The following is a 21283-nucleotide window of genomic DNA, read 5'->3' as shown; positions in this document are numbered from 1 at the left end:
ATTTTGAGCCCAGAGCAGAGAATCATAAAAAAGTAGACACTGATCTGTGACTTTGAAGACAAAACCTGTTGACCTGTTTCAATTGCTTTGTTATTCTCATTGGTATTTTCTCTTAGCACAAATAAATGGTTGAGCAAATAGTGGCCATTTATTTTTACATTAGTATATTCTGTTGGTTGTTTTTTTTAAAAAAAACATCCAGAACTGAATACTGTATCTAGCTTGCTTCATAATTTATTTTCACTCTCATCTCTGCAGGGCCAGCTTCAAACCTTGTCAAGCTCTGACAAGGGAAGATGAAGCCTAGTTCCAGCTAGGGGTGACCCGTCTATCTGCATTTTTTGAGCTGTGGAGTGATCGGAGTCATATTCGCTGCCTGTGCAGAATGACAGGCCTGATGAAAATGGAATGGTAACACCGTGCAGATGGCGAAGCGTAGGCCTCATAAACATCCTGGCCCTGAAGGTAAGTTGGGCAACTTTCTGCCTGCATGGCATTATCCATGCTTATTTCTAACAAGATACCTATGGCAGAGTATTTCAGGCTGTTTGTGAAGGGCAGCCAGTATTTGAAGGTTTTCACTGAGGCATTGAGCAACTAACAAGGGTGTAATTGGAATGTATGGCAAAAACTCCAACTGTTAAAATATGTGGTCATAAAATAACAGGGTCTAGGGCGAAGCCTGCAGGTCTTGTGGTCAGTGCCTTGCCCTTGGCTGGACTACATAGTGTCTGCTTTGTAAAGGTAGAAATCAATACTGTGTTTCAAGTCAGCTAAAGAAGAAGGTTCCGGAGTCTTCTGCCACAGAAGTTTCGGTATTCACCGGTCATCAGAGTCTCAAAGTACTTGTGTTTGTCTCCTTAACTTCCTTCATTACTTTGTATTCTGCCTTCAAAGGGAGGGAGAGTAGTCTTCTATTTTATCCATTTAATATCTTGTCATTTGCTGAAAGAATTTTATGAGGTTGCTTCTTGGCTCTTCTCTGTAAGTTGAATAGAAACTGTGTGCATTGTTCTAGGAATCTGTTTCTATCACGGCCCCGTGCGGCACCTGTCCTTCCCACCGTGAGTGGTGGAGCTGTGGTCTGTGTCATCCTCGCGTTTCCAACCCCAGTCATTCCCCTTTACTTTTAAGTGTGAGGCCCCGGATGAAATTCTGCAGTATCCCTGCTGGAGAGCAGGGCTCCAATACACCTGGTGAGCTTTTCCAAGGAACACGGAAAGTGTTCGGAATGCACTGCTTGGACAAGATCCAGCAGCTTTCCTTGATTGGTGCTTTCAGAAACAGGTTCTTGTGTAGAACAGCTACTGTTATCCCAACCAGAAAAGACTGCCTATTTCTGAGAGCTGGGCATACTTAATTAGAACAGGGATTGGTGCCAGCACTTGGAGTTTGAAAAGTCAGCTTTGAACGTGAGTGCAAGTCCCTGCAAGGTAGAATGGTCTGTTTCTCCTTATTTGAGCCAGACATCTGTGGAACTGGCCGGCTGTGCACATCACATGGCACAGATTCAGGAAGTGAGCTGGTCTCTTCAGTTGCTGCTTTTATAGCAGCTTTTAGTCAAAATGCTCATCTCAGACGCACCCTCCTCAAATTAAGGAACAGAATAACCAAACACAGATGTGTAAAGAGGGAGGGAAAACAGTTGTTCTGGCTGTTGATGACTTCCTCAGGCGTGGCGTGGTGAAATGCCCTTTCTTCCCCTCTGCTACCGAAGATGGCAATGACGTTGAGTGGCTTGGAAGTTCAAACCACTCGACAAGTATTGACCAGTCACTCCCTACATACTCAGCGCTGACAGGGGCACGAAATGTGTCACAACCTTTCTTCCTGAGTAGTTTATGATGCAGCTGAGGGTGAGCGGCCGTGCACACAGAGAATCATGGGAAAGGTTGTGTCGTGGCATGGCCACCCCAGGAATGCCTGTTGCGGGGGCTCATTGGCCGGAGGCCCAGATCCTCCCCTGCTGTGGCTTCTTTCCTCCTACCTGTCGCCTGCATGTTCACATCACCCCAACCACAATCCAGGCTCTGTCCCATTTTTCAGCTCAGGGTCTTCCTCCAGTCCGGTGAGGGTGGCTCATGAAATCCTAGCTCTGGATGTGTCTACCCCAGTGTGAGTCTGGCTGTGGGGTTTCCAGCCTTATCTTCCTGGAGGAATTTCATCAGGGTCTGAAGGAAATAAAAGAGGGACTGGGCTGCAGGAGAGGAAGAGAGGGCTGTTCTTTCTTCATTATTGATAGTCATAAATCATTGGAAAGTCCTAAAAGACTGCTTGAGTGTTCATTTCCAGGACAGAAGGATACACAGGCAACATAAGAATATAAGACTATGTTGAGGGCAACAGCAGGGCAGAGGAGAAAAATGCTGGTCACGACCCTAGATGGTGACTGAAGAGAGGACAACAGCCAGCGGTCCATACACTGAGACGGATGGGAGAAGAGACACACAGGGACGAGGAAGCCAGCCTCGGTACTAAGTACCCCCTGGATTAGCCGCAAGTGCCCTTCTCCTCACCCGCGGACCTCAGCTCTACCCTTCATGATATCAGCAGTGATCTGGAGCTGGAGGAGTCCCCGGGGAGAAGGGAGTGCAGCTGTCACTCATTCCACCCTTCCTGGCATTTCAAGTTACAATAATAAATGCAGTTCTGGGGTGTTAGGCTTGCAGGTGTTTTTAGCATACCATGGTCTCACATGTACACATTAGATATTTCGGCTCGCCCAGGGACCTAGTCATTGTATAACCTCTTTCTAAGGAAACTGTATGCCAAATTCCAAACAAGCAAAATGTTATTTTTGTTGTGCAAAGCCTTTGTACCGTGAAAATAGGGGCATCTAAGAATTTTATTTAGATAACAAGACAGAGATCAGAATGGGCCAGAGGAGCATCAGGAGACCTGGGTGCAAGTCTTGCATAAATGCTTATCGAGCCAAATTCCCAAAGATTTACATGTGTTATCTGCAGGAAGAGGGTTTTGGGTCCCTTTTTAAAGTTTTTAAGGTCCCTTCTGCTCCTTCTAAAAACCAGCCTAAAATGGAACATGTCTTCTCTAAGAATCCCAGATGCCTCTCAAGGATCAACCCCTTGGCCTTTTATCCAGGAGTCCCCTAGTGCCTCTAGGAAGCTGCAAGGATGATGGTATCTCCCTGTTTTTATACACAAGGTTGGGAAAGTCTGCCTGGGAAAATGTTTAGAGGTGTGGATTTCTCAACTTTAATTTATCTTTTTGGTTTGCTCCTTTGTGAAATAGCATTGTCTTCAGCTGCTCTTGGCTATGATGTCTTAGCTGTAAGATCTTAGCCTTGAGAGAGAACATCGGGGCCATACAGCAGTCATTTGGCCACAGGAATTTCGGTCACTTCAGGCTGTTTTTGCTGTTGTATTCCACCTCAGACCCAGATGTCTGCAGTTTCCTCAGATTGAAAACATCACGGGATCTCGTTGTGCAAGGAGTTCAGCATATTTAGAGTGAAGCACAATCACCTATCATTTTACATTATGGGAAATTTGATAATTTTCAAATCTTGTTATTTTAGTGGTGAATGGATATCTCTCTGTGTGTGTGTGTGTGTGTGTGTGTGTGTTACTAATCCATATGGGGCAGGCCTACCCCATAGGCAGTGTGCCCACAGTAGCCTGGATTGATATTTTAAATGAACTAGAGGATTGAAACCTACACTGAACCTGTTAGTAAAATGAGACATTCATTTATAATGAAAGCAGATCTCTTAGTTTATGGGATACATAATCTTGGGGTCTTATTTAGCAGGTTTTCTTTCAGTGGTTGTGTCTCTATTTAGATAGCTAATGTGGTATTTCAGAAAATATTTTCATGGCTAGCTGTTAGAATATGTCTATGACCGGGAAATGAGCAGCCACACTGCATGTAAAATACTTACATTTTCAGTGGATAAAAGATAGCGTGAATAATGTAAAAATCAATAGTTCCCATGATGGTGGAGTTATATTCTTTGGAGAAAAGTTTAAGTACTTCTAAGGTTAAATATTATGTTCATTACTTTTAGCTCTGGGAATCTGCCAAAATTATTTTTGCAACCTTGTTTATATTTAGCCAACATAGGCAGTCAGCCACTGAATTAAGCATTTTTTTCTCCAATAAGAATTTGGTTATGCAATTATATGTTGACTAATTAGAAGGTAAAAGCCCCGGATTTGAAAAGTTCGGTGTTTTATTTACCATTTTTAAGTGTGCAGTTCAGCTGCATTCAGTACATTCACATTATTTTGCAACCTTCACCTCCATCCATCTGCAGAACTCTTTTTATCTTACACAATTGGAATTCCCCACTCCCCTCTCCAGCCCCTGGCAACCATCATCCTACTTTCTGTCTCTATGAATCTGACTACTCTAGGTACCTCTTATAAGTGGATTCTATAGTATTTGTCCTTTAGTGTCTGGCTTATTTCACATAACGTAATGTTCTTAAGGCCCAGGTATGTTGTGGCATATGTCAGAATTTTGTTTCTTTTTTTTTTTTTTTGAGACAGAACCTCACTCTGTCACCCAGGCTGGAGTGCAGTGGCACCGTCTCAGTTTACTGCAACCTCTGTCTCCTGGGTTCAAGCAATTCTCCTGCCTCAGCCTCCTGAGTAGCTGGGATTACAGGCACCTACCACCACGTCTGGCTAATTTTTGTATTTTTTAGTAGAGACGGGGTTTCACTGTGTTGGCCAGGCTGATCTTGAACTCCTGACCCCTCAGGTGATCTGCCTGCCTTGGCCTCCTAAAGTGCTGGGATTACAGGCGTGAGCCACTGCGCCCAGCCAATTTTGTTCCTTTTTAAGACTCAGTAATATTCCATAGTGTGTATATACCACATTTTGTTTATTCATTCACCTGCTGATGGAAATTTGGGTTGTTTTCACTGTTTCAAATCTTTTCAGTGGTATTCTGGCTGCATGGTATTCTGTGCTATGGTGATAACATATTACATAAACCAGTTCTCTGTGGATAGGCTTTCAGTTTTTTCCATGCTTCTGTGAATAACTGTGAACTTAAACCATTTCACACATGTGCAAGCATGTTGATCAATCAGAATTATTGATATTGATTTGCTGAGAAGAAAGTTTTGGGCACATTAAATTTTGGATGTTAATGAATTTCCTTCTGTGGAGATTGTACCAATTTATGTGTCCTTTATAAAGAATCTGTCTCCCAAGCCCTCACCAACGAAGCAAAAATTCCTTCATCTTTGCTCATCTCATGATAGAAAATGGTGTCTCAGTGTGGTTTTAGTTTACATTTCTCCTATTTTGAGTGAACTCTGAATGTTTCAGGGCCACTGTATTTCTTTTACTGCAACTATCTGTTCATTTCCTTTGTTCATTTCTCAGTTGGGCTGTTGGGTTTTTCTCCTCCCTCTTCTTTATATTGGCTGTTGTTGAAAAATATCCCTTTGTTTGGCATCCCTAGTGTGCAGCCTGTGGGAGTCTTTGGAGCTCTCCTATGAAACAGGAGCTTTGTCTGAGAATTAGTAAAACCTGCTTTTCAACACCATTGATCAAATACTGGCTTGGTGACAGTAGGTTTTATTAAGGGGAGAGTCCAGTGAGGTAGTCCATTTACTGAAATGGTTCATATACTGAAGAAAGAATATCTTTGTGAGAAAGTTATAAAAATTTCTAGTCTCACTATGTGTTTTAATGTTAAGATTTACTCGGCCGGGTGCGGTGGCTCATGCCTGTAAACCCAGCACTTTAGGAGGCCGAGGCAGGTGGATCATGAGGTCAGGATTTTGAGACCAGCCTCACCAACATGGTGAAACCCTGTCTCTACTAAAAATACAAAAGTAGCCAGGAGTAGTAGCATGCTCCTGTAGTCCCAGCTACTCAGGAGGCTGAGGCAGGAGAATCACTTGAACCCAGGAGGCAGAGGTTGCAGTGAGCTGAGATCGCACCACTGCACTCCAGCCTGGATGACAGAGCGAGACTTCATCTCAAAAAAAAAAAAAAAAAAAAGATTTACTCAAGTTTTCTTTTAAAAGTTGGATACATAAACATAAGTAACTTGGTATGAACTGAAAAAAACAACCCAAATAGCGTTTTATTAAATATCATTTGCTAAGCTCATGCAGCTAACTGTGTACTAGAAAACTCAAACTCAACATGCCCCACTCTGAACTTATTCCTCTGACCCACAGAGTAACGTCCCAGTTCCTGAGTTTGCTGTCTTGCTTCTCCACATACCTATCCACTCTTTTCTGTATTATTCTCTACATTATTGCCATGGGCTGAAAGTTTGTGTCCCCCTAAAATTCTATGCTGAAATCTAACCCCTCAACGTGATAGTATCAGAAGTGAGGCCTTGGGAAGTGATTAGATCATGAGGACAGAAGCCTAATGAACAGGGTTGGTGCACTTAGAAAAGAGGCCCCAGAGAGCTGTCTTGCCACTTCCACTATGTGAGGATGCAGTGAGATGGCACCATCTGTGAGCCAGAAAGCGGACACCCACCAGACATTGAATCTGCGGATGCATTGATCTTTGACTTCCCAGCCTCCAGAACTGTCAGAGATAAATGTCTGTTGCTTATAAGCCACCCAGTTTATGGTATTTTGTTACAGCAGCCCAAACAGAGTAAGACAACTGCCAACCAATTCCACCTAAACAGTCCCTCCAGTGTGTCTACCACCCTGTACCTGGTCACCACCATCTTTTTCAGATGCCACCCAATCCCTGCTGGGTTCCTTCAGCCACCTCCAGCTGAGTCATTGCCTTCAGACTTTTCCACATTCAGCAGTTGTATGATCTGTCACCAAGAGGAGTTTATGAAATGCAACTCTCTGGTTTTATAAAACCATATCCCTGGCCAAAACCCTTTGATGGCCCCCACTCCCCCTAGAATAAAATTCAAATTCCTTAGCATGGCCTCTGGACTGGCATGCCCTGGCCCACTCCCTCTGTTTCCTTACTCATTGCCCCCTCCTTCCTACAATCCACCGTTCCCAGTAGTGATTTCTCAATTCCTTAAACTCTGGGTGCACCCTTGTTTCAGGACCTTTGAATCTGCTCCTTTTTCTGGAATGTTCTCCCTTGTTCCACTCCCCAGTCTCTACCAACCTGAGCAGCTCTATTCCTTCTTCCTCCAGCAAGTCTTGCCCAACACTCCCCAGCCTTGTTTAGTGGATTCTTCTAGGATCCAGCATGTCCTTTAGCTTGCATAATTGCCCTGTGCTATAACTGTCTACTTCCTTGTACAAAAGAGTGCACCCCGTGAAGCTGTAAATGCCCAGGGAACAGGATCACATCTACCTTGTTTCCTGTGATCACCCAGAACCTAACATATTGATTGCTCATAAACATCTGTTGATGGATGACTGTTGACAGATGGCTGGAGATCTAAAGGAGAATGCCTTCTGGGAATGGGATGTGACTGGGTGCCAGTAGGTTGTGATAGTATCACACATTCAGAGTCTTGGGATGAGACCCTGAGTGTCTTCCCCACAAATCCTGAAACCTGTGTGGCAAGAAGAGAAAGCTGAGCTGGCTGCAGTTTTATTTCCCTGGTGTACCCCTGGCCTTGTGAGAAAGACAGTGAAAGAAGATGAAGCCTGCTTAAGGTTAAGATCAGGCAGAGGAGAAACAGACACCTGCTAATTGTCCTGGCAGAGTCCCAGGCAGGGCAGCAGCTCCCTGAGTGGAGAAGGGGCACACAAGCTTAAGGCAGAGATCCTGGTCAGGGCTGGTGAGGAAGGGATGGATTCGGAATGCAGCATCACTCAAATTGCCTTCAAGGGCAGCCCATCTAAGAACCTGTGCTGTCTTTTCTTTGTAATACATTCCTGTCCCTCTCTGAGATGTAAGTGTGGTTTGGGGCTGATTCAGGGCAATAAATCCTGTGTTTGCAGAATGTAGTCACTGATTTGGGACTTAGGGTCTCATCAGTATGCAGTCCAGTAAAAACAGCAAAGGCCATATTTTACTGCACTCTGTCTAAAGTAAGCAAACTTTCACCTGAAGACACTCTCAGATGACTTCTTTTCTTGCTCTCCTTTTCTCCTTGAAAATTTACAGGGAATGTTGTGGTCATAAGAAACTTCTCCTTCACTGGGCTTCATGCTGCAAAGTTAGTGAGCTCCAGCCCGCAGTGTCCAGCTGTCTTTGCTATTACTGCATTCTTTTCTCCAATGCGTCGATAAGACTCGTGTTCATAGCAAGTCCAGCACCATGCATATTGTGCACATTTGTGAACACTTGTTCAAGAAGTAAATATACTTCTCAGCCCCTAACACCAAAAGGACAACAGAGTAATCATCCCACAGTGACCTTCATTTGTAGACAATCAGATTAGGGAGACTCTGAGTTGGGGGCAGGTGGGCTGGGGTTGGGAGGTGGATGAGTGGGTTGTTTTCTGTATTGTTTCTGAGAAGAAAAATCTTCCATGCCAAGCAGTGGTGAATGAGACTGTTCACTCAGGCTTTGGTATAGTGCAGTGTGGAAAGCCACCCCAAACGGGAAGAGGACACAGTGATGAAGACCGTGGGGTTATTGTAATGATTGGCACTGCCATTGTTGAGTGGTTACTACAAGCCAAGCACTCTGCTAAATATTTTACATGGATTATTTTATTTAACCCTCACAAAACCTAGGAAGTGAGTAGAATAATGAGGCCCATTTGCAGTGAGATTACTGAGGTCCAGAACCACCCTCCCTGACACTCCTCAAGTCTGGGTTCTTGGTAGAAAGTGGAGAACTGGAGTCCAACCATGTGCTGTCAACCCGGGGACCTGCTGCCTCCATCAGTGTCCAGGAGGTCTGAGTCTAGCTCTGTTCCTAATAGCTGTGTGACCTTGTGTACTTAGGTCTCTGTGCTTCAGAGCAACATGAGGTATATAAGGTTGTTGTGAGAATTATATAAAATAAGGCATGTATTAGTTAGGGTGATACTAGGTCCTGTAGTAAAGTCCAACATTTTGGTGGCTTGACACAATAAAAGTTTACCGCCTGGATACAGACCATTGCAGGTGTGTCTGATCGGTGGCAGGTGCTGGTGGTGGTGGATGGCTCTGTTCCACGAAGTCTTCAGGGATCTAGGCTAATGATGGCTTTGTATCTTTGATGTGTGATTTCCAGGACCATTACACGCACAGACCAGAGGAGAATGTTGGCAGGGGTAGTCCCACGTATGGTGAGGTCTGAAGGGTCAATTTCGGGAACTTTCTTTAAGAAATGAACACAAAGTGGCCCATGTGCTACAGCCCCTCCCTAGGCTTGAAAGGGGCCCTGCAGGAGAGGGATCCTGCAGCCTAGGATTCATTAGCTTCCTGGCAAACTCACATCCATAGTTGGATGGAACTTGGGGACATGGCCACGTTTGGCTCCACAATGCTGGGAAACACTGTCTAGACTGTCCAAAATAGATGACTGCTGGCAGCTGCTGCCATGTGTGTAAAGCGCTTCTAACAGTGCCTGGCACGGCAAGAGCTAGGAAGCGTCAGCTACTGTTCTTCTGCTTACAATGCAGCATGGGAATTTCCGTCAAGCCAGCAGTGCCCTGAGAGCTGCCTGTCATATTTTCACCAACATGCTCTAGGCATCATATTGGGTGCTCAGATGGAGTTTTAGTCTCAGATGGAGCTCAGTTCTCAGATGGAGCTTCAGCTATTGTATAGAGAGAGGAATGAGACAATCTTGCCATGGCTTCAGAGAGCACAATTAAGATGGAAGCTGGAGGATGAGGTATCGTCCTTAACAAGGGCAGAACTTTCTATTAGAATAGAAGCAGAGGTGTTGGGGACGAGGTTCGTGTGTGGGACTGGCCAGCATGACTGCAGGTGCTTTTCAGGCCCTGGCTGCTAAGATCCTCTAAGGGTTGGGTAGGTCCCACTAATTATCCGCAACTGGGAGCCTGTCTTCAATGACCACACGTGGGAAATGTTGAAGTTTTCTGTTCATCATTGAGTAATGAAGGTGAGAAAAGACTAAAATGAGCATAGAGTGCTGTTTTTTAACCTCTGCAATATTGGGGTCTGTGTAGAGGAATAAAGAGCACTCATTTTTGGAAATAGAAGAGTAGAATTCTAATAGTCACTAGGCAATAGATTCTTCCTCCCTTACAGTCATAAAGAAAATGGCTTGTAACCAAGCCCTACATTTTCGGCCAAAAGGCAGATTAAAAGTTAAAAGCACATCAGCACACTGTTATGAAGCATTTGCTGTAAACAGGTGACTTGGTGTAGCTCAGCCTTCTGAACTAGGGGTGATTTTGCCTCCCAGGGGACATCTGGCAGTGTCTGGAGGTGGTTTTGAGTGTCGTGACTGTGTGTGTGATGCTGTTCCTGACGTCTAGTGGGTAGAGGCCAAGGATGGAGCTAAACTTCTCACCATACGCAGGACAGCCCCCAAACACGATGTCCAAAAATGTCAGTAGTGCCAAGGTTCGGGAACCCTGACATCCTTAAGAGCCTGAAGATACATACCAATCTCATTTGCTTTTGTAACACTACAAAAAATTGCATGTTAAAATTATTTATCATACATAGCTGATCTGATTTTATCCCTAGAAAGACAAAGGTGTGATCTTTGAACACATGTAAATCAAAGATAATTTTGTTTTTCCTGTTTGGCTTAATCAAATCCAAGTGATGAATCCCATTTAACTGGATTTGACATTAACATCAATATCACTGGGCCTTGGTTTTTGAACTTGTTATTATTTCTGACTTATTTTTAAATAACTGATTATGCTGATAACTTAAAATGAATCCAGCCCAGATGGGAAGGAAATAACAGAGGTCAGGTCTGGCAGGGGCCCTAAATGGCAGCCTTTTTCAGCTCAAAACAGATGGAATCTCCATATCGACTGAGATTTTCCCTTTGAGATAAAAATGTGAGGTCATGGAATTTCATCTGTGTCTGATATGCATTTTCATATCTATAATCAAATCTAATTTTGTAATCTGGAAAGTTTTGATTCTTCTTACCAAAATCTCCTGAAAAAATTAGGCAGAGAAATAGAGGGGGTTGTGTTAATTAATGTATTGATTTGCAAATAAGAGCAAAGGATCTGACTCTTTGAAAAGTGTAGAGAATGGTGAGAAGGGCATAAAAATTCAGATAAGCCATGTTTCCTGAGAACTGGGGAAGGGTGAGGCTGCCTTGAACTGCGTGGAGGAAGTGGTCATCTTTTATTCTGAGTACTAATTGGACCCTGATAGCATGTGTTTTGTCTCTGCCTGAGCTTCCTGTTTAAGGAAAGACTTGAAGAGCCACAGAGACAACTGAGCAGATAGATATGGGACCTGTGAGACACAGAGAACTCAGGTTGCTCATTCCAGAAGAGAGCAAACCCTAACAGTGTGTTGGAGTCTCTGAGGAAATGAAGGGTTTTTGGTAGGTTACAAATTAGTTTCCTCTTGCTGCTGTAACAAGTTACCATGAACCTAATGGGATTATTATCTCATATTTCGGGGGTCAGGAGTCCAAAGTGGGCTTCACTGGGCTGACTCAAGGATTGCTTTCCTTCTGAGGCCATGAGGGAGAGTCCGCCGCCTTGCCTTTCCACCTTCTAGAGTTTTAACACTAGAGTTTGCAAATGAGAACAAAAGATCTAACTCTGAAAAGTGTAGAGAATGGTGAGAAGGGCATAAAAATTCAGATAAGCCAGATGGGAAAGGCTTTCAGCAAATTAAATTCGACAGAGTTCAATTGGGCAAAAAACGATTTGCAAATCAGACAGTCTCCAGAACCAGAAGAGGTTCAGAGTGACTGAACTGGGGCTGTCACATGGTCAGATAATATTTATGGACAGAGGGAAGAAAGTGACCTAAGAAAACGAAGTGATGTACAGAAACAGCTGGGTTGGTCACAGCTGGGCTCTTGCCTTACCTGAACAAGTTTTAATGGTTGGCCACCTGTGCTTGGCTGATTGGCTGAGATTTAGCTACTTATTAAAAGAGTAGCTTACAGGATGCTTACACATCAGTGAGGTTACAGTTCACTATGCACAAGAAGCTATGCACAAGAAGCCTTGAGGCCAAACTTAAAATATGTGAGGAGGCAGCTTTAGGCCACACATAATTTAACAAGAGGCTGCCAGCGTTTCTTGGCTTGTGGCCCCTCCTCCATCTCCAGAGCCAGCAGTCGCCTCCCTCTGACCTCTCCTTTTATGGTCAGTCTCCTTCTCAGGCTCCCCAGCCACTCTCTTTCCCTTATAAGGATCCTGTGCTCACAGTGGCCCTCACAGATCATCTTGTAAGGCAGGGGCTGCTTTTCCTAACTTACAAGCAGGAGAATGTGGCTGAGAGAGCCCATTGCTGTTCCCAGTGCCCCATTCCTCTTAAGAACAGCTAATAATGGAATAACGAGTATTCATCCTGGGCTTCTAACCACTCTTGTAAGGATCAGTCAAGATTGATAGAAATATCTGGGCTCTTGAAAATGATGGCTTTTCTGCTTAAACAACCATCAGTTTCAACTAAAAATACTGTGAGCAGAAATGGTCTCCATTTTTATCTTTTCTTTATTTGTTAAGGTATAATGGGCATAGAATGCACATATTGAAAGTGTACACTGTGGTACATATGTGTATACTCACCACAATCAAAACCATGTCCATATTCATCACCATCAAAAGTAGAACACTCACGCACCCTGTGATCCGACGCTCCCCGTACCCACATTCCCAGGCAAACACTGATGCTTCCTATCACTACAAGTTAGTTGCATTTTCTAGAATTTTATACAAAAGAAATCATATACTATGAAATCTTTTTACTTCGTTCAGCATAATTTGAGGTTTATCCATGTCTTTCCATGTATCACTAGTTCATGGCTTTTCATTGCTTAGTAGTTATATTAGTCCATTTTACATTGCTATAGAGAAATACCTGAGACTGGGTAATTTATAAAGAAGAGGTTTATTTGGCTCATGCTTCTGCAGGTTGTACAGGAAGCATCAGACCAGCATCTGCTTCTGTTGAGGCCTCAGGAAGCTTCTAATTATAGTGGAAAGTGAAGGGGGAGCAGGCGTGTCACATGGCAAGAGAGGGAACAAGGCAGTGAGGAGGAGGTGCCAGCCTCTATAAATAACCAGCTCTCTACTGAACTAATAGAGGAGAGCTCACTCATTACCATGAGAGGGTACCAAGCCACCCATGAGGGATCCACCCGCATGAGCCAAACACTTCCCACTAGGCCCCACCTCCAACACTAGGGATCATACTTGAACATGAGTCTTGGAGGGGACAAACTATATTGGTAGTTATTCCATTGTTCATGCAGCCACTTGGGAATGAATATTGGATTGTTTCTGGTCTTGGGCTATGATGAGTAAAGCTGCTACAGGAATTCAGTTTCAGGTCGTTGTGTGGACAAATGTACTCTTTTCTTCTGGGGTAGTATCTATGTACAAATAACTAGGTCATGTGATACGTACGTTTAACTTTTTTAGAAACTACCAAACTGTTTTCCAAAGTCTTTGCACCATTTCACTTTCTCAACAGCAGTGAATGTTCCCACTCTGGAATGTTCCAGTTACTTTACATTCTCAACAGCACTTGGAATCATCAGTTTAAAAAATTTTAGCCATTCTAAAGGTATGTAGTGGTATCTCGGAGTACTTTTAATTTGCATTTTCTTAATGACTAATGACATTGAGCTTTTTTCTTGTTCTTATTTTCCATCTTTATCTTCTTTCATGAAATGTCTGTCCAAATCTTTTGTCCATTTTTATCAGGTTGTTTTCATATTATTGCATTTGAGAGTGTTTTATAAACATGTTCTAGATAAAAGATCTTTATCAGATACATGGTTTACAAATGTTTTCTCCCTGACTGTGGCTTATCATTTAATTTTCTTAACAGTGTCTTTTGAAAAACAGAAGTTTTAAATTTTGATGAAATCCAGTTTGTCAGTTGTTTTCTTTTAGGGATCGTGATTTTTTGTTGTATTTGTGAAATCCTTTCCTAACCCATGGTTACAATGTTTTTCTTCTACGTGTTCTCACAGAAGTTTTGTATACCTAGGTTTTACATTTAGGTCTATGATTCATTTTCAGTTAATTTTCATATGTGGCCTGAGATATGGATTCAGGTTCATTTTTTTTGCACATGAACATCCATCTGTTCCAGCGTCATTTGGTGAAAAAATGATACTTGTCCATTGAATTATCTTTGCATTTTTGTTAAAAATCAATTGGCTTTATATTTGTGTTCGGTGATCAATTTTCCATCTTTTCACTAACTTTGATTTTTTTTTTTTTTTGAGATGGTGTCTTGCTCTGTCACCCAGGCTGGAGTGAAGTGGCATAGTCTCTGTTTACTACAACCTCTGCCTCCCATGTTCAAGCAATTCTTATGCCTCAGCCTCCCAAGTAGCTGGGATTACAGGCACATGCCACCATTTCAGGCTTTTTGTATTGTTGGTAGAGATGGGGTTTTGCCATGTTGGCCAGGCTGGTCTTGAACTCCTGACTTCAAGTGATCCACCTGCCTCGGCCTCCCAAAGTGCTGGGATTACAGGCGTGAGACACTGCACCTGGCCTAATGTTGATTTTCTTGATAACTGGTTTTATAAGTCTCAAAATCAAGTGCTATAGGTCCTCCATTTTTTTCCAAGGCTGTTTTGGTCATTCTAGGCACTTTGCATTTCCATGTGTTTTAGAAACAGATCCTCATTTTCTACCAAAAAAAAAAAAAAAAGCCTGTTCGGGTATTGATTAGCATTGTGTAGAATATTTAGACCACTTTGAGAAGATTTGGCATATTAACAATATTGAATCTTCCAACCCATCACACAGTCTATCTCTCATTTCATTTTGCCTGAACAGCAGGTGATAGTTTTAAGTGTACAGACCTTGACCGTGTGGGACTCCCAACTCCATCTGGAGTCAGGGAGATCTCCAGGCTCAGGCTGGATTCTTTCTGCCTGAGCTGCAGCCTGGAAACCTCCAGGCAATAACTGGGGAAGCAAAAGGTTCAGCCTATTTGTTTCTGCCTCTCAGGGATTACTCTCAAGTATGGCCTGGCATCTAATGTTTGAAAACTGGTGTTTCTTATATTTAGGTTGCTTTTATTTTCAGTGAGAGAGTAAATGTTGTTCCTATTACTCCATTTTTTTAAGAATCAGAAATTCTCTTTTTCACTCTTTATGGCAGACTTCCCCCATTTAGATACTTGTGCAAAGCAAATGCAAAGTAGCTCTGTTATTGTTAATATTACTGGCCAAATACCTGAATTGCAGCAAAGCTGATGGTTAACTTGCCAGGCCTGAAAAACAGGCAGTGTAGTAGAATATAGTCAAAAACAATCTGGCCTATAAACATGAAAAATAGTGCTTGCCCTCATTAGTAATCACCAAAATGCATATTAAAACCACACTAAGACGGCATTTCACACTGAGGATGGTGAGGTAAGAAACCTAGTGGGAGGGTTAGACATTGATCAAATGAGCACAAAATCAAATACAGAATTTCAGCTGTGGTGGTCTAGAAAGGAGAAGGACATTGTGCCCTGAAAGAGAACAAGAGAGGGCTTGACCTGGCCTGGGGGCTGGGAAGCCTTCACTGAGGAAGTGTAGGTCTTGGGGCAGCTGAGGCATGAGTAAGAGTTTAACCAGGCTGATACAAAGATAGAAAAGCTTTCAAAGGGAGCAGCAGGTGACAAAGTCCAGTGATGGAGAATATGGAAGGCGTGGGGAGCCCAGTGAAAGACAGTGCTGGGCGGTGAGATGTCTAAGCCAGGCAGCCCTTGGTGGGGAGGAACCTTTCAGACACCACACAAGGAGTGACTTTCAGGGCAGATGCAGCCCTTGCCGTCCCCAAACCTGCCTTCTAGGGGGAAGATAGGCCACAAACCAAGTACCCGGCAACAACATAAGATGTTTGCTAATGTGATCCGGTCTATGAAGTGGTGGAGAAGAGGGCCCAAGAAGGATTCTCAGGAAAGGGCAACAGGACATGCAGAAGCCCTGTGGGGAAAGAGGCTTGTGTTCAAGAAAGGGAATTCAGGAAAGCCTTGGGTTAGAGGTGTGAATTTGGGAGAGCTCTGGGTCAGAGGCGTGAATTTGGGAGAGCCCTGGGCTAGACCTGTGAATTCTGGAGAGCTCTGGGTCAGAGGTTTGAACTCGGGAGAACCCTGGGTGAGAGGCGTGAATTTGGGAGAGCCCTGGATGAGAAGTGTAAATTCCGGAGAGCCTTGGGTGGGGTGTGAATTCGGGAGATTCCCTGGGTCAGAGGTGTGAATTTGGGACTGGATAGTGTTTATTTCCTAGGCTGCTGTTTTTCAGCCTCTCCCCACTCCGGGTTCTTGGCTGCTGTGCTCTGTGTTTCCCCCTTGTTCACTCCCCTCACCCCCTGTCCTCCTTGGCTACTATTATTATGATCTGACACAGTTCTTCCGGGCTGGCCAAGTGGCCTCTTCTGCTCTCACCCCCTACTCTCTCCAGGTAATGTCACCCAGGCTCACAGCCACATTACATTTTAAGGTTAGAGTAGAGAAGAAGTAGTCACATATACAAGAACACGGGGGAAAGTAACAGTGTTACATTACTGAGGTGGAGGGTGAGCAGGTGAGTTGCATGAGAGGAGGTGACACCTCTGTGCTAAGGGCAGGATGCGGGGATAATGTGTCTCGTGGGAAGGCTGCAGGAGTGGAGGTGGAGGGAGTGTCTGGGGACAGCTGCTTCTTCTGAGAAGGAGGGTGTGAGAGAGGTGAGGTGTGAGAGAGGGTGGGGTTCAGTGGGGCTGGAAGTTTGAGGAGAGTGGAGATTGCATTAAGGAGTGGCCGTGGAGAGGGGAGAATGAGCTGGCGGGGAAAGGCAGGAGGGTGGCCGGGCTGGCCGCTGTGTCTGTTAGGGTCAATCCCGTGAATGCCCCCGTGTCCTGATGGTGATGCTTCCCAGGAGGCCCCAGCACAGACCCACCAGGGCACTGCACTCATCCCAGTGACTTGGGTGGGAAGCAGGAGGAGTGAGGAGTTTTGGATACTGGCAGGGATGTTCAGTGATGGCCGTGGATATGGAGGGAAATGAAGAAAGAGAACCTGATGGGTTGAAGAAGTAAAAAGAGTCAGCACTGGGTGAGGGCCGGGAGGTGAGGGAGCAGCTGTGAGGACTGAGCAAGCGATCTGCGGAGGGGGAGGCTCCGGCACTGACCCCAGAGATTTAAACAGTGATTTCAGAAGATGAGGCTGGAGTGTGGCTGTGGGAAGGATGGTGAGATAAAGGGGACATGGGAGGTGAGGAGGAGACTGTATGGCCACAATGTCACTCATGTAGACATTGAACTCACCCAGGGGGCGGGTGGGAGCAGAGGTGGATGGTGCACCGTGAGCCACGTGTCAACATCTTACATGACCGAGAGGGAGTGACGAGAGGTCACTGTGCAGTGGCAAAGGTGGGGTCAGGTACATGTTTGAGGCATGGGCTTCAGAAAAGCAGTGTCATAGCTTTTGACCTCTGTCACATGAGGTCATTTACAAGAAGAGGTCTAAGATAATTGTCATGTATGTGTCCATCCACCCATTCAATAGCTCACTCTAACACTATGCCTGTGATTCAAAAAAAGTGTTGGTGAACATATTGAATGACAGGTATCTACCAGTCTCTGTGTTGGGCTTGCATGCAGGAGGTAGATGAAAAATTTCTGTCTGCTTGGGGTGTTCAGAGTCAGAACCATTGACAAACGAATTTGAGTAGGAGGGAAATGTCACACTTGCTCTGCATTCCATAGAGAGGGGACAGAGTGACACACTCTGGGGGAAGGAGCTGGTGGTGGCTGTGTCTGAAAGCACTCTGGGCTTAGGGAAACACCAGATCGGCCTCAGTGGCCTGAGGCCTGGTCAGAGGGGTGAGTGCGTTGGTCTTTGAGACTCCCTATCCCTCCCGGTTGGACTGACTAGACTGCAGGAGCTTCACGAATTTACCAGTTCCTGGAGTCTCCTTGGAATAGGACTGCCGCAAGCCTCATCCGGCTCCTTGAGGAAGGAAGAGCATCCAGTGCACCTGTGACCCCCCAACCACAGGCACTGGCTGTACCCTCTGAGGGAAATAGGTTTCCTACCAGCTGCTGCCCTGTGGTCCTTACTTGGCAGGCACGGACGTAGAACCCATCCAGCTCTGTCTTTCCCATACACAGTGTTGTAAAATCAAACTCATTGGTCATCCCTGGGTGATTGGGCCCTATTGGAACCTTCGCTTCTGATGTCCTCAGAAGTGGCTCAATGAAATATTTTTCTTTTTCTGAATGTAGGGGGTGAACAGAGAAAATTGCCATCATTTGTTCTTCTTCTGTTAATTCTCCCTATGATCTCAGGCCAGGAGTGTATGGGCAGGCAGTTCCCTGTGGCCGTTGACTCAGTCTTCCAAACTACAGCATTTGCCCTTTTATTCAAAATCCCATCTGTCTGGTTTTCGATGGTTCTGTCTATAGCATTTTCCCCACGCTGGTCTATAAATGCAGGGGTGTGTGTGTGTGTGTGTGTATGGATGCTTAGGTGTACCTATAGATAGAGAGGGGAGTGCCTAGGCCAGATCACTCAGAGAAGGTGTTGGATTAAGCCATTTTGATGTTTCCGTCACAGAAATCCTAAACTAAGCACAGCTTCTCTGACACCAGTAACAATTTCATTACTGAGCCATGAGATAACAGCAGGTTTACAAGAGAAGGTGGTAAAAAGATTGAGAATTCAAATAATGAATGGAGTGCACACAGGAAAGAGTACTGTGCATGTCTTCATGAGGAACCTGAATTAAGGCTGCTGTGCCACAAATCAAGTAATGCATAATTTTTTCTTTGGAAGCACATAGAGGCTTTAATGATAACAAGTTGCTCTTAAGAAAACCTAGGATTTTAAAAGAAACAGAACTAAGATTAGAACCTTCATCATGTATTCAGTTCTTTTCGTGTTATATTAGTAGTAACGAATACAGATTTAATTGCATATAATGCATTTCAAGCAATTTTAGATTGAAGCAGAGTATTATGACTGTAGAAAGTCCATTTTTTAACTAATGCAAAATATTTGCAAAAGTATTTGTCTTCAAGTTATACATCAGCCATTATCCATTATAGTAATGATTTTAAGATACTTTCTTTTTGTTCTATACTTGATTTGACTCACATATTTAATACAATATTAGAGACATGAAAAAAACACAATATACATCAGCAAATACAGAACCCATTAAACAAGAACCAATACAGCAGAAGTCCCTTCTCAGCCACACTTCCCCTCCTCCCGCAGCATTATTTTGTACACTTGCTGCGTATACATACCCACAGAAACAGTACTTATTACCATTGTCTTTTAAATATAGAATTTGACTCTTGGCCGGGCGCAGTGGCTCACGCTTGTAATCCCAGCACTTTGGGAGGCCGAGGCGGGCGGATCACGAGGTCAGGAGATCGAGACCATGGTGAAACCCTGTCCCTACTAAAAATATAAAAAAATCAGCCGGGCGTGGTGGCGGGCGCCTGTAGTCCCAGCTACTTGGAGAGGCTGAGGCAGGAGAATGGCGTGAACCCGGGAGGCGGAGCTTGCAGTGAGCCGAGATTGCGCCACTGCACTCCAGCCTGGGCGGCAGAGCGAGACTCCGCCTCAAAAAAAAAAAAAAGAATTTGACTCTTGTCTCCTTGCATAGTTCCTGGTGGGCACTCCTGGGCTTTGGTCTGTCCTCAAGGTCGTTCAGGGACTTGGGTTCCTTCCTAGGGTAGCATGTCTCTGTCTTTGGTGAAACATGGCTTTAAAAAATCTCCAAAGCATCATGAACCCCTATTTTGTAAATTTCAAAAAGAAAGATGAATTATTAGAAAGATGAAATTAAAAAGCAGATATGCAATTTTGCTCTGCAGTCATCAGTCAATAAAGAGTCAGGAGTGAAATCCCGGTTCTTGTACCAACGCCTATCTGCGCACTTTGAACAGATACCATTTACGGCAGTGTTTACAGTTAACATGGTAACTGTGCTTACTTATTGTTAGATTTCTCTCATCCAGGTTGGATGGACCACAATATATTTGTTTATTCCCTGGCTCTCTAGTTCTCTAGGAAAACCAAGGGGTTTTCTTAGCTCCGTGGCCATCCAGGGGTGAGGGGCTCCTCACAGGGGTGCAGACTGGACTCAGGGAGGGTGGGGCCGCCCCCTTATGAAGGTGCTTCTTCCTTGGGAGTTCTACTGGGTGTCCTGGAGCTGGCTGTGGGCAACAGACACTGCCCCAGGAAGACGCAGGAATGGTCAGCACAGTGCATCAATTAAATCAATTCCGAGACTGCTCCATACGCATAGGGCTGAAAATTTACGTTCCATATGATTTATCATCCCAAATTATGTTCAGTCACAGTATCTGTGAAACCTGTGGGAAAGTCTACAGTGACATTAGGCTAATAATAGTAAGATGCAAAAGGATACTCAGCAAAATGCCAACCACCCGAGACCCCCACATTAAACCACAAACCCTTCCCATTATCAAATTTGCAGCGAAAGCTTAAAGTGCACATCTTGGCTTTAGCTGTCCTATTATCATCACAATCTATTTACTGTCTGTGAGAATAAATCAAATGAATTCATTGATGCACATCTGAAAATGAATCTACATTCCCTTTTACATGGCTACTTTTTCATGACATATAGGTTATCTTTGCCACATTGCTTTCATTTTAAAAGATCTAAGAGTTTCTCAAAGTAAGTACTTTTCTGAGAGTCCTTAATTTGGAAGAACTCTGCTTTCTCTGAGTCGCTAGGGGAGAAGTTAACAGATGCTGAAGATGACATCAGCATTTAATTGCAAATAAATTCTGTTCTCTGGCAGCCTGGCTATTGTGCTCACATTTGAAAACTGTTTTGATTCTTACATTTTTACCATGTTTGCTAAATCTGGATAGATTGTGAAGCCACATTCCTAAAAGATACTTGTATGTTTAGAGGCGAGAATTGGAGATCTTCAGTGAATTGGAGGGTTGCCTTGCTTCTTAGACCACAGAAGCAGCCCAGGAATATAGTGCTCACCTGGTGCCTAGCAGGGTAAGCCCAGGACAGGAGCTCATATTTAAGTACGAGAAATGGAGTGTATGCAAGGAGAGAATGGAAACTACAGTTTTAAGGATGCGCTGGGGAATATGGAACCCTTGGTGAAAAAGGGCCATTATACAGCTTTCAATGGATGAACTCCTGAATTTTAGGTATGGGGACAGGGGGTGGGAGAGGGATGGGGGAGATCTGAGTTCATAAAAGTGTCTTTCAAATAATGTGAAGAACAGCTGGTACGTGTCATGTAAAGGGTCAGAGAATTCACAAGCTGTAGAGGGGCATTTCCTGAGGAATGC

The 21283-nt window shown here is 44.2% G+C and overlaps 1 protein-coding gene across 2 annotated transcripts in view; it reads left to right on the top strand.

Annotated features, from left to right (window-relative positions):
• The first annotated feature begins 263 nt into the window (after positions 1-263).
• The window catches only part of SPATA13 (spermatogenesis associated 13), a 326917-nt gene continuing 305897 nt past the window's right edge, over positions 264-21283 (top strand). For both annotated transcript variants that reach the window (XM_055244219.2, XM_063618815.1), the window contains exon 1: positions 264-465. In XM_055244219.2, coding sequence (XP_055100194.1) covers positions 426-465 — 40 coding nt within the window. In that variant the 5' untranslated portion in view covers positions 264-425. The remainder of the gene's footprint in view (positions 466-21283) is intronic.

The sequence above is a fragment of the Symphalangus syndactylus genome, chromosome 15 (genome assembly GCF_028878055.3).
Source record: "Symphalangus syndactylus isolate Jambi chromosome 15, NHGRI_mSymSyn1-v2.1_pri, whole genome shotgun sequence".
Lineage (NCBI taxonomy): Eukaryota > Metazoa > Chordata > Mammalia > Primates > Hylobatidae > Symphalangus > Symphalangus syndactylus.
The sequence above is the reverse complement of the archived record's forward strand: the minus strand, read 5'-3'. Positions and strand labels throughout refer to the sequence as shown.